Genomic DNA, 14,457 nt, shown 5'->3' on the forward strand with positions numbered 1-14,457 from the left:
ACAGAAACTGAACAGAACTATATTCTTTAGAAACTGCAGGAACTGTACATGCTCACAATTTATTCATTTTATTTTATTTTATTTTATTTTAGATATAGGATCTTGCTATATTGTCCAGGCTGGAGTGCAGTGGCTATTCACAATGATAGAACACTACAGCCCTGAGCTCCTGGGTTCAAGTGATCCTCTTGCGTCAGTCTGTGGAGGAGCTAGGACTACAGGTATGTGTCACCTTACCCAACTAATGGTCATCCTTTAAACAAAAAACCTTATTTTTCCACTACCATAATGCTTGGGAGAAATGAAACAAAGTAGATTACAATACATACAAACAATGATTTACAATATTTAATCAACAATAGGACATGGAATACTCACTTTCCAAGGAACCACAGCACAACCAAAGAAGCAGCCACCTGGAATGGAACAAGAAAACAGTTGATTTTTTTCTAACATCTTCACCTAAATTCACATCGCACCATTTGATGTGTGTACCAATATCAATGTACACACAATTTCATCTTCCTTTGCTTTGTGTTCCCGGGTCCAGCAGCTGTAATAGTTGTTCTAAGTACTATTATTTGGATGAGAACACATTAAGTTAATGGAATTCAAATTTCACTGCAGTAAATTCTTTGCCATTTATCTCCTTTATTCAATAGAAACGACTGAACCTCACAAGAAAACCAAGATCACAGCTGAATGTTTTAAATAATAAACATTTTTTAAAGAAACTAATCTCAGCCTGCTGGCAGATAATTAATCTGTTTATTTGCTATAAATAATTTCATTTGCCATTCAATGATTATAGGGGACTAATACCTGTGAAACCAATTAATTACTGGAAAAGGCGAGATTAATATTAATGGAAATGAATTATAAGTTTCAGGCCACGCACAGCGGCTCACGCTTGTAATACCAGCACTTTGGGAGGCCAAGGCGGACATCACTTGAGGCCAGGAGTTTGAGGACAGCCTGGCCAATGTGGCAAAACCTCATCTCTACTAGAAATGCCAAAAAATATTAGCCAGGCCTGGTGGTGCACACCTGTGATTCCAACTACTCAGGTGGCCAAGGGACCAGAACTGCTTGAACCCAGAAGGTAGAGGTTACAGTGAGCCAAGATCATACCACTGCTGCACTCCAGACTGGACGACAGAGTGAGATTGCCTTCAGTAATTTACTAATGGAACAATAACCAAAGTAATGTTCAAAGACTGGTCTAGTCATCAGAATATAAAATTATTTCGTGGCTGTTTCCACATAGAACTACCAACCTAAACTGCTTAAATTGACTAGAACAAAATATTTTCAAGGACTTAGCATAATACTTTTTAAAAATATTTGGTACATATAGAAACAATAGAGTAAGCAAGTTCTGTCATTTCATTTTCAAAATGTTTTCAGGTTATAAAGTTTATTCAGTTTATGATAGAGTGACAGTGATAGGTGATTAGGGTAAAAAGGAAAAATATTTTTATTTTCAATTTTCTCAGGGCTTTAAGAATCATTCCATACCACATAGAAAACAGCATGCTTAATATCCAGATTTCAATGCTTCACAAGTCAAATGACACCCTAAAACATAAACCAACTGTCATAAAGCTGCCCTAAAATAATTACTATTAGTCAACAGCAGCAGTGGTATTATGGGAATATACTACATATCTACTACTAATAATGTAAAGCCACTCAGGGATTTCTAATCAACAAGCAGAAGGGAAGTCATAAAGAAACAGGATAAAGCAGTTCTATAACATATTCTTAACAATCATAGAATGAAAGTATTAAAAAGGATCTTCAGATACTCCAGTCAACAACAAGACTCTCTAGGTGTTTTCAAAAGAACCAGGAAACTGCTTCCTAATGTATTATTTTCATTTCTTCTCCATCTAGTCAATGATGCACTGCCAAGCAGAGGTTCTAAGAATTAACATAATAGATTTTTTTTTTTTTGCCTATTTCTTCGGTGCTAATGTCTAAGAACTTACAGAAGATACTGCCCTATAGCAGGGAAAATGTTACAAAATACAAAAGTAGAGTCACTTTCTTTCCAAAATGATAAGTGCTAACAAACTGAATAGACCAAATTAATTTTTTTCACTTTAACAGCTTTGAAGAAGTTTTTAAAAAGACTACATACTTCATATTTCAAAAGGGAAGCATATTTTACCTAACCTATAAAAACATAAATCTAAATTGAAATTTGAACCTTAGGAAAACTAAAAATAGATAAACCACTTACATCAAGGACAAAATGTATCTTAACCTTTCTTTAGGTTCTCTGGTCATGAGTACAAGACTCTCAATTGAATTTAAAAAAACTAAACTGTCATCCTGGATTAGCAGTTGTACCAGAATGTGACATGCTCATGATACATTTCAATGGTAATGAGAAATGGGCACAATGGTATCATAAAGGAGCTTAGTCTAAAAGAAAAACTATGGAAATTTTGGCTCAAAGAAGGCAATAGAATTGTGAACACTGGTGAATGAATTGCTTAGTTGTATAATTGTGAACATACTTTTTAAAAATTACTATTTTTCTACTATCACCTCTTGTGCTGATGAGGATCTGAACTTGTGGCCTACCATGCAATTTTCATTCTTTCCGCCCCCACTCTTTTTTTTTTAACTTGGCCATGTGAAGAACAGTAGAGGCTTGGTAAAGAAACCACAATGGGGACATTGAAGACAACAAAATTTCTGTAAGCAAGTGTGTGATTTGACTCTCTAAGAGGGTTGTCTAAAATGAATGCTAAGCCACTAATACATATCTAATCTCATTTTGTGAAGAAATCTTCATTTAAATAGTAATTGCCTGCATATTTAACAATAACATATCTAGAGCAGCTGTGTCCAACCTTTTGAATGAGAGGACTATTATGCTTATCTGTGGTGGCAGATATCACAAAGATTATGCATGGACTTTTTTTTCTTTTTTTTAGCTCATCTGCTATTGTAAGTGTATTTTATGTGTGGCCCAAGACAACTCTTCTTCTTCCAATGTGGCCCAGGGAAGCCACAAGGTTGGACACCCATGATCTAGAGTCAAATGAATTTAAAATTTCATACAGATTTGCTTTCAGTGTTTTTGTTGTTGTTGTTGTTGTTGTTGTTGTTTATAATTTATTTAGAGATATGGTCTCTCTCTGGCACCCAGGCTGGAATGCAATGGCACAATCACAGCTCACAGCAGCCTTGACCTCCCAGACTCAAGCGATTCTCCCACCTCAGCCTCCTTAGTAAATGGTAGCATACAAGCACACACCACTATGCCCAGCTAATTCTTTAATGTTTTTGTAGATACAGTGTCTCACTATGTTGCCCAGGCTGGTCTCGACCCCTGGGCTCAAGCAATCCTCCCCGTTCAGTCTCCTAAAATTCTGGGATTACAGGCATGAACCACCGTGCCTGGCCTTTAATTTCAATCCAAATAAAAGCCTTCTACTTTGGGTTTTTTAATCTCTTAACATTTATTGTAAAATCTATTAAAAACTCTTATCTTTATATTTAAATACATTTGATATGTAATATGAAATAATAAAATATCAATAGTGATTCTAATTGGTTAATTTCAATCCAAATAAAAGCCTTCTACTTTTGAGTTTTTGAATCTCTTAACATTTATTATTAAAATCTATTAAAAACTCTTCTTATATTTGTATTTAAATATATTTTATATGTAATACGAAATAGTAAAATATCAATAGTGATTCTAATTGTTGATTTTTCAGAAGCTAAGAACTATATGAATCTATACTATTATATACTGTAAAATCACAAATATATGTAATATATAAATATATACATACTTATACATAGTTATATATGTGTGTATATATGCACACATACATGTATACATATATATGTATGTGTATATATACATATTTAAGTGTGTGCATATATATGTATACATCCTTCAAAACTATCTTAATTTAACTTTAAATCACAGTATACTTTACAATAGAACAGTCTTACCTCAGCCAGAAAAATTACCAAGCACCAAATTAGCACAAAAATTAAGCTCTTGTGGACAGTAATATATCGAAGGTATGTGTTCCATGTAGTCACCGCTGGTATGCTCTCCATATCATCAAAAAAGCACTCCTGAATAAGAGAATTATGGCTATTACAATAAGACAATACAGTTTCATGCCACCATGGTGGTTTTATTTTTAATATATGAAAATAAAGGAATAGTATTACTTGAATCTAAGTGTATTTTAACAAATATAAATCAGTATAAATGCCATGTATGATGTCATTTTATAGTCAGAATAATGTCTACTGGAGCAACACAGCTTTATTAAAACTGAGAAACACCGTAATTTTTCAAAATTCTAAAAATGTATCACTGATTATGTAACTGTATTATTATTGGACAGTTTTACCATTAAAGGCTTAACAGTGGCATACCTTTTATCAAATGAATGATACCACCTAAATGAAGTTTCCCAGAACTCTCTTTGATTTAACCTGTTTCTTCAGGGGTCCATGGACAAGTACAGGTCAGTATACTGCACTGTATATACTATAAAGGTCTTCCAGTAGACTGAAAGCCCATTTGTGTTTGAACATTCCTTAGTAACTTAGGACTATCTCTCTTTGCAACTATGATTTAAATTACATAATTCTCATCCTAGGCATATTCCTATTCCTCTAGAAATCTTTGTCTTTTGGCATATCGATACATTTCAAAATTTTGAAAAAGAGAGATTCCAGATAGTCCAAAGGAAAAAGATAGTTTTGTTTCTCACAAGATCAACAAAACTCATAGGAAAGCACTATGAATCACAAAGAAGAGGTCCTATGGTATTGGGATATAGTGCACTGGTTAGGAGTATGCATTTTTTAAGTCAGACAGATCTGAATTTGAACCCAAACTCCACCATTAACAGCCTAGGAGCCGCCTGAATTCAAGCGTGTTGCTGAACTTCTCTGAACTTTAATTTCCTTATCTGCAAATGTGAAAAATTTTAAGTACCTTCCAGGGTAGTTGTGGGGACTAAATGTATGCCACCTAGAACTAGATGCAATCCATAAATGGAAACTATTATTAGTCAAGGCTATCATTCTTTACAACTAAATTTTTAGGCTCAGGATTGAGAAATTCATTTAGATTGATATTAAATTATATAAATGGGTTGGGCCCAGTAGCTCAGGCTGGGCGCGGTGGCTCATGCCTGTAATCCCAGCACTTTGGGAGGCCAAGGGGGGCAGATCACAAGGTCAGGAGTTCGAGACCAGCCTGGCCAACATGATGAAACCCCTTCTCTACTAAAAATACAAAAATTAGCTGGGTGTGGTGGTGCATGCCTGTAATCCCAGCTACTCAGGAGGCTGAGGCAGGAGAATTGCTTGAACCCAGTAAGCAGAGGTTGCAGTGAGCCGAGGTCACGCCATTGTACTCCAGCCTGGGTGACAGAGTGAGACTCCATCTCAAACAAACAAACAAACAAAACACTATATAAATGAATTATCGTTTAGGAAACCTTCGTAAAGTATGGAAATTCTAAAATTACGCACTTTAGGGATCTATTTTATTCCCTCATTTTACAAAGAAGGAAACTTCAGCCTAGAGATGTTAATGGCTTGTGTCTTGTCAAAGGTCACATTATTCTCAAATGATCTATACTATTAAATATATCAATTAATTACAACCCTGCCCATGGCTCATTTCATCCAAGGCATTAAGTTTTCTACTAAAATAACAAAAACTCTCCTTTTTACATTATTTCTTGTTTTAAAAATAAAATACTTTTATTCTTAAGACCTAATATAACAAACTTTCTGTCTGAAGATTGGCACTAGTACATGTTGAGCTTCATATACCTTCTCTAAAAGAAATCTCTTTAGCAACCCAATGTATAAAGCAAACTCACAAGATAAAAAAAGCCCACACTAGCTAAATTCAGGCAAGACTGATACACAAACTAGAATGTGAGTCCCATCAAGAGTCTAAATGTTTATATACCTTATATAAGCTACTTCCATACAGATTATTTTGCGAGCTATAAATAATGAAAGCTACTATTTATTTATATAGTTACTTATACTGCACCTCTTCCCATAGAGGGTTCAAGATGGTAATAAAGTAGATGCTTTCTAACTTATAGTCACAATTATCACTGGTTTAGTAAAGGACCGAAAACTAAATCCTTTCCCATTTTATGGGAAGAGATATGTCCATCGCAAAAAGAAATCATTTGTTATTTTACATTTTAAAGTTGCTTGCATAATTAATGAACTTCATACTGTCTGAGTTTTAAGATAAACCTTATCCTAATCCCATGATTTGAGTAAATTTTGTTACATGCTACATATTGCATTCTACTCAATTGCACCCTGTATGGTGAAATACCCACAAGCAATTTATACCTACCTTTAAGTCTTCTTCATTAATTTCTTCACTTATTTCCAAGCCAGTTTCTTGAGATAACCTTCTTGAATATATATCCAGTTCAGTCAAGTTTGCCTGAGGGGCCAGTGACACTTTTCGTGTGGATGCTGCTGTCTTTCTGTGAATGCTCTGACCTTGGTTAACTGAGTGTGTCATCAGGTTCAGAACAGACTGCCTCCTCCGTGCCTGAAGCGTGGGGCCAGTGCTGATCACGCTGATGCGAGGGAGTATCACCTCTCCCTGCTCAGAATCTGGAACTAAGGACAGCCTTCTCTCTAAAGGCTCATCAGAATCCTCTTCGATGCCATTCATTTGTAAGGGAGTCTTTTGGACAATGGAAAATTTTCGTATAGAGTTGATTGGATTGAGAATAGAATTCTTCCTTTTTTCCCCAAACTCTCCAGTCTGTTTAAAAGATTGTTTTTTTGTTTCGGTCCAGGAGACAGGAGCATCTCCTTCTAATGAGAAACGGCGTAAGGTCTCAGTTAGGATTGAATTTCTTCTTTCTGCACTAAATTGGTCGAAAGAATCATATCCCATGAGTTTTGAGCTAAAGTCTGGCCGTAGATTTTGGAGTTCTGAAAATGTTCCATAAAAATAGCTGCTACCTTCATGTAAAATTAATATTTTGTCAGCTTTCTTTAAATGTTCCATTTTAGAAGTGACCAGAATCCTAGTTTTGTTAGCCATCAGTTTACAGACACAGCTTTAAGATATAAAAATATATAAATATCAATTTTATAAATACTTTATTGCAATAATGTCTTGTATTTTAGCATTTTATTAATGTTTTATTGCATATAATCTCTATCATACAATTTTATTATATTTTAAATGATTCTATAAGTACCCTGTAGTAATTGAATTGGTACCTTGTGAATTCTGATAGCATGAAATAACATGCTATATTGAAAAGTTGCATGTTAACAGACTGAGAATGAAATTAAATTTCCTATATTAAGTAGATATTTGACTTTGAGCAAATCATTTATCCTCTGGGTCTCAGTTTATTTATCTAGAAAATGAGGAAATTATTAGATGACCTTTAAGGTCCCTAGAGATTTGTACTTCATTTCTTTTAAATGTCAGAGCTCTGCTGTTCTTTAAATTTTTTATTAATTTCTTGTTTACATTTTAGGCTGACCACCAATTTATTTCTCAAGTGCTTACATTAAGACTAATCTGTTTTGCTAAAAATAAAACAGCAACAATAACAACTGAGAATTGGATAATTAATTTGACTCTCCTCTAATAAAACTTTAATCTGTTCTAGAAGTAAATCCTGACTAGAATCATCTAAGAAATACCAGTTTTTTTAGGTATTATGTAATATATCATATAGAAAGATACATTGTTCTAGTTTGTACTGTAACACACTAACACAATACAAATGTAGTAAAGTTTATATTGATAGAAGTTATTTTTCACAGTCTCAGGGTTGTAAAGATAGTATCTTGGATATTAAATTTAACTAAATTCTAAGAAAGGTACTTCTAGGAATAATCCAGCCATTTTATACACATATACATCTTTATTGCTTAAAATCTTTATTTCTAGAAGAGTATATAACTGTTCTCCCAATAAACTATTTGATAGTCCATGAAACCATTTTGAAACTTTGAAAGCAAGCCATATACTGATTGTCTGTCTGTCTAGGGAATTTCATGTATATTGGACCCTAACAGGAGTTCCAAGGAAATATAATTCCTGAGCTCTGTGTGACTGAGGAGGAGATCTCCAAGGAAGTATTGAGGTAGATGAGTGGTCTAAGCATTCACCTATATTAAACCAGTAAAACACTTAGCATATGTATTTTCTTAAGAAGTTTACTATCTAAGGAGAAGACAGAGTAAAATACACAAAAAAGAAATAAGAATGTTAAGTATAATAATCAATTAAAGTAATATATATCACAAGGCAATGATACTGCAAAAACTACATAGATAGCAATTGCTATAACAGTATAGCAATGGGAGAGACTGGTTTAGCATGAGGTGGTCAGAAAAGGTTTTAATGAAAGCAATCTTGACTCTTGGCCAGGTAGGGCAGATCAGATTTGAGTTAATACCATGCTACATTCTGCCATACCAACAATGGTGAACATATTTCTCAAGAGGTAAAATGCAATCTATGATGGGATAGACTTTCTTTCTTGTGTTTTAGCATAAGCATTATAAGCAAGTTATTCAAAGAACATACCTTTCAAATATTTCTTTTTCTGTTAAAACATCTAGGTATCCAAAAGGAGAGTCTAATAAATACAAATCAGCATCTTTGTATACTGCTCTAAAAAGAAAAAGGAAATTAAATTACTATTTCCTGTGTCTTTTAGTGTAGATGATTTGCCTTAAACAGTTCACTACATGCATTACAATATGGTCATTACATCCATTCACTGAAATAACGCTGTTCTCAAAAGTGGTGCAGAAGTAGCTCTTTTATACATGTTTTTACTGGGGTAGATGATTTTAAATGAGGAATAAAGGAATAAGTTGCAGATTTTTATCACTTTTCACAACATTCCAAGAACTGCTGAAGTGGTTTTGCTAACTGTAAGTGGCATAAACTAGCAAAAGTCACAAACTGAATTGTACCATAGCATACACTATAAAATATTACCTTAAAAAAAAAAAAACAACTTTTAACAATAGTATCTATTTAGAGACAAGTACCATGCTATGTGCTCAAAATACAATGGCAAAAATTATACAGTTCCTGCCCTCGAAGATGTTGGGTTTTGGTGAAGACACCAAGAAGAAAATAAACTATTTCAAACTGTAAAATGTCAGAGATAGCTAATGAATTATAGTACTTATGTGAAATTATTTTAAAAATGTTTTTCTAAGTGTTAACCACTATCAACAAATTGATAGCAGTGCTGCCACAACTGTAGAATTGATATTGCATTTTGTTCCTTGTAGTTTTAGTCTCTATGTCATATTTATAAAAGATCCAAATAAGGAAAGTATGAATAATTCACAACAAAATGTATATCCATATTATTTTACTATTTAGCTAAAATATGAAACTATAAGCAAGTAAAATCTACATTGAGTTGACCTTAGAACGGTAATAAAGATGAAGACACAGTTCTCATATTAATAGAAATGAGACAATTTCTTTATAACATTTACATTTTTCAAGTGTGATTTTAGTAACCTTACTTATATCTCAAGCACATAGGATTCTGTGTTTATACATGTAATTTTTGGTACTTCTGTGAAAAAGAAAATTGTATTCAGCACACAATTAAGAAATTTTTAAAACCAAGTTTTAAAATTTTTAAAAAACCAATGAGAAAACTTTAAAAGTCTAAAACAACCTTTATAGTGTAACTTATTTTTGAAGACAGTATGCAAGAGCTACATAATGGATCCCGTCAAAATGTACACAGTTCCATCCCTCACACTCAGTTCTTAATTCTCTCCCTCACATGTATGACAAGTTTCTTATGAGATTAGAAACAATAAATTCTTCATCCCAAACTGGACAACACATTACACATTCTGATCAGAATAAGAATAGACAATTATTTGTAGTTCCTCAAAGTGTGTGCACCTTACAGCAAAACCAAATCTTAAACTGATAACACAAACTCAATTCTATGTTGGATGTCTAGAAGCCATATACTCTATCTTATCTAAATTTGTGGAATACTTAGAATAAATCTTACTTTGGCTCTCAGATAAAAATAATCAACTTCCATATTTTTTAGAAGCCATTATCTTGTCTGTGAATTATCCATATCTATTGATTTATTACCTTACAATGTGTTTCCAAGATCAAAGCATGGTTTAATGTAAAGAATCAAAAGGACGTGGTTCAAATTGTGACTCTACAATTTTCCTTTGTGGCTTTTGGCAAGTTAACATCTAACAGCCTCAATTATCTTATGATCTCTTCTGTAAAGCAGGGAGAACAATTCTTACTTTGCAGAGCTGTAAGGAGATTACATACACACAAAAATACACACACGACTAGAATACTCCCAGGCAATTGCAGGTGCTCAGTGAGCGTTAGTTTCCAGTCTCAGCTTCTGGAAAGCAACAGAAAGTAAGGGAAAGGAGCCAACACATCAATGAGTCAATGTGATTTCTTGTTAACGACTTTGGCAACAAAGTGAGAAGAATTTTGTTCAGATAAAGCTTGAGAAACATTTGACATCAGAATCACCAATAATTGTTTAAACTGAAAGTTACAGTTTAACCACAAAGCTCTCTCCTTGACATACATTATCTATATTTACATCTCTTTAACAGCTTTAAAAGGCTTGGACCAAGAGTGTTTCTACCTAGGGACCTCCTCCCCCAACAATGTTAATGTGTTTGTCCTGTTTATTTTAAATATTATAGATTTTAAGCTAAGTGACATCATTTGCCTTCCTATTTTGCTATGAAAATCATGATGAAAAGCTTTGAAAGTAGATGTTTATCTATACCAAGAAGCCTAAAGCTGGTGTGTACATTGGAGTGGTGGGGTCCATGATGGAACTCACAGATATTTACATCTTCTCTTGCCAGTATTGTGCAGAATCCTAGAGTCTTCCATTTGTAGTAAACTATACCATGAGGCAAACAAATATACAGACACCAAAATATGGGCATGGATTTTGAATAAGCCATAATCTCTACCAAATCTGGATACTATACCATTATTTATAGTTCTTAAATGTGATTCTTAACCCACTAGCTATAAAACCCCAGGATTTTTTCAATTCCAGAAACAGAATATAAAGCAATAGAGAAATGTCTGTAATTTTTTTTACATGAATGACATTTACAGCAAATGCTTGTTAGACCAATAATTATTCACCTTGCTAAAGAAATTCTTGCTCGTTGACCTCCACTCAGTGTGATTCCACCTTCTCCAAGAACTATATTGTCTTTCTCTGCAAACTTGGAGATGTCCTATTATCAAAAATAGAAAATTAGAGAGTGACTTTTAGTACGCTCAATCTGAATTTGAAAGGCACATCTTATATCACACTATTGCTTTAACCACAGTTGAAATTTTGAACATTGCATCTCCATTATTTCAAAAGCAATTTATTTAGTTGGTCAAAAACAACATTGCTGAAATTTTAGATGTAAATTTTTATTTAATTTTTAAAATGTCATTAAAGATCATTAAATAATAATTATAAAATACCAAAACATAAAATATGTATATATTTATAGGCATATAAATGTGTGTAGATCATCCATAGGTCCATTTTACAAATTCAAATGCTATCAACATACTAAAATGCACTTTTCTCCAATTTAAGTTCACTCATTTCAAAAGAAATCTCCCAAAATGAATCAACCTCCTAATAAGAGAAACTAAAAGAACACTATTTACACCTCTGCAGGATCTAAGTATCTTCACTGGGCTTCCATGGTTCCAAGGCAATTCCTTTCCATACTTCTCTCACCTATCCTCCCAACTAAAACAGCTTTCTTCCTCATCTATCCTCAGCACCTCATTCCCACGACCTCTCTCCACTCATTCTGCCTCTCCTGTCATCCTTCCTCCCAGGTAATGAACATTTCTGTGGCAACAGCCATTCTAGGCATTGTAAAAGAAGACTGGAATTTATGAGAAATAGTCCTTGACTCCTAGGCATTATATGTCTAATTTAGAAGGTAAGTCATAATCCTGCAGAAGGCTAAATACCATCCCAAAGATTAGCTAACCATTTTAAGATAGTTTATAAAAGAGTTCACAATTATTGGCAAATTAATTTTGCACATAACTGAAGTATACAATAGATAGAATACCCTAGAGGTTTTCAAATAGATGGGATTTGGTCTGAGTCTTGAAGAATGAGAAGAGTTAGATAGGTAGTAAACTCTCATTAGCCTTAAAAAAGAAAAGAAAAGAAAAGAAAAAAAGCTCTCTCCCTTTTCTCCTCCCATCCTTGCACATTTGTTTCTACCTCCTTCTTCCTCCCCTCTATTAAAAATTCTCTTCCATATGCTTCTTCCTTCTTCTTTCACAATCCAGAAATAATCCAATATTATCTATATCTAAAGTGTCAAAATGGTTACTTCTGTTATTCATTTGTTTCATTTATCTATCATATGGACATAAATAGGACTTCACATGCAAAACTCCAAATGCACAAAGTAAATAGATTAATAAGTAGTCATTTGTATTGAGAACCATTTGGCAGCTCCTGTTGGCTGGAATCATGCTAGCCACTGCCCTCAAGGAACTGTTGCTATCAACATTTCTGATCTAGAGTGACAAAAGGCCTGTGAAAAAAATGCTGACATGTTGGAGGAGATGTAGCAGGACTCAATGGACTCTGCTACTCAGGCGCTGGAGAAATAAAATAGAGAGAGGTCATTAATACCCATAAGCACTGCTTATGGGGAGGACCTTCTGTGGTTATGAGACCTGTAAAACATAGCTCTTTCTTTCTACCTGGCCTAAATGAGCATGCTTTTGTTCACCTCATGAACTGGACCACGTGCCTAGGATTCCATCCAAATAACAAGACTGCAGTAGATTTCACTCATAATTTAGAAGGTAGACTTCACACCTAATTTAGAAGGTAATGAGGTAATTTAGAGGTGTTCATGGAAGTGCTCCTTTAGCGAGGCAGAAGATTTCAGTTTTATAGCAATTACAGGACAGCTCATGTGTGTATTTCTTCTCTCCTGCCTCACATTTTTCCCTTTTCAAATCGCATTCTCTTTTTAAAAACTAAATCTGGTTGGGCATAGTGGCTCACTTATAATCTCAGCACTTCAGGATGCTGGGTGGGAGAAATGCTTGAGATTGGAAGTTTAAGACTAGCCTGGGCAACATAGCAAGACCCATCTCTACACAATTTTTTTCTTTTAAATTAGCTGGGCGTGGTGGCATGCACCTGTAGCCCCAGCTACTCAGGAGGCTGAGGTAGGAGTATTGCTTGAACCCAGGAATTTGAGGCTACAGCGAGCTACAATCACACCACTGCACTGCAGCCTGGGTGACAGAGCAAGACTCTGTATCTTTAAAAAAAAAAAAAAAAAAAAAAAAGCAAACAAAAAAGCACTTAAATCTCTTGGGGAAAAAAAAGAGAATGAAGAGAATGGTTTGCTTTTGCCTTGTCTGAATAGATTCACTGTAGGCTTTTGATAAAGAAGCGAATTTTCTAATACATTATTAAAAAGCAGGAGGTTGCTAAAATTATTACAGTTTTCCATTGTTTTTTCAGATTTGAACTCAACATTGTATTAATTAAACTGGTTAAAATTTCAAAATATTTTTAAGTACTAAAAATAAGTAATTATCTTGACAGTATGATTATAACACAGTTGACTATAGAAAACAGATTATGGATTTAGAGGGTATAGAATCCTAGCCTAGCACAGGCAACTAATGAAGATTTATGGAAAGAAGGAAGAGAGACAGGGAAGGCAAGTTAATCAAATATTAAGTTAAAAATAAAGAACTACATAGAAGAAAATAAATAAATGTGTGCAGAGGAGAAAAAGAAAGAAAATTGGAAAAGCAAAAACTGTCAGGAGAAGCAGATATCTACATATTAAAAAGTCAAGAAGATAATAGTGGGAAAAAAGGACAAGAAAAGTGAAGGTGTCAATAAGAAACAGAAGATAAGGAACTACAGTCCATACTTTAGAAAATGTCCCTGCTGACAACAACCAAGCTGAGAATCAAATCAAGAACTCAATCCCTTTTACAACAGCTGTAAGAAATGAAATAAAATAAAATAAAATACTTGAAAATATATTTAACCAAGGAGGTTAAAGATCTCTACAAGCAAAACTACAAAATGCTGCTCAAAGAAATTACAGATGACACAAAGAAGTGGAAACACATCCCATGCTCATGGATGGGTAGAATCAATATTGTGAAAATGACCATACTGCCAAAAGCAATCTACAAATTCAATACAATTCTCATCAAAATACCATCATAATTCTTCACAGAAATAGAAAAAAATCCTAAAATTCATATGGAACTAAAAAAGAGCCCACATAGCTAAAGGGATACTAAGCAAAAAGAACAAATCTGGAGGCATCATATTACCCAACTTCAAATTATACTACAAGGCTATAGTT

The 14,457-nt window shown here is 33.9% G+C and overlaps 1 protein-coding gene across 2 annotated transcripts in view; it reads right to left on the reverse strand.

Moving 5' to 3' along the window:
• LOC105475504 (CF transmembrane conductance regulator) overlaps positions 1–14,457 on the reverse strand; it is a 184,064-nt gene that overhangs the window by 66,895 nt on the left and 102,712 nt on the right. For both annotated transcript variants that reach the window (XM_011730837.3, XM_071094576.1), the window contains 5 exons: positions 11,216–11,310; positions 8,603–8,689; positions 6,386–7,109; positions 3,982–4,110; positions 379–416 (listed from right to left, as the gene is read on the reverse strand). In XM_011730837.3, the coding sequence (XP_011729139.2) occupies positions 379–416; positions 3,982–4,110; positions 6,386–7,109; positions 8,603–8,689; positions 11,216–11,310 (1,073 nt within the window). The remainder of the gene's footprint in view (positions 1–378; positions 417–3,981; positions 4,111–6,385; positions 7,110–8,602; positions 8,690–11,215; positions 11,311–14,457) is intronic.

This window comes from Macaca nemestrina, chromosome 4 (assembly GCF_043159975.1).
Source record: "Macaca nemestrina isolate mMacNem1 chromosome 4, mMacNem.hap1, whole genome shotgun sequence".
Taxonomy (NCBI): Eukaryota; Metazoa; Chordata; class Mammalia; order Primates; family Cercopithecidae; genus Macaca; species Macaca nemestrina.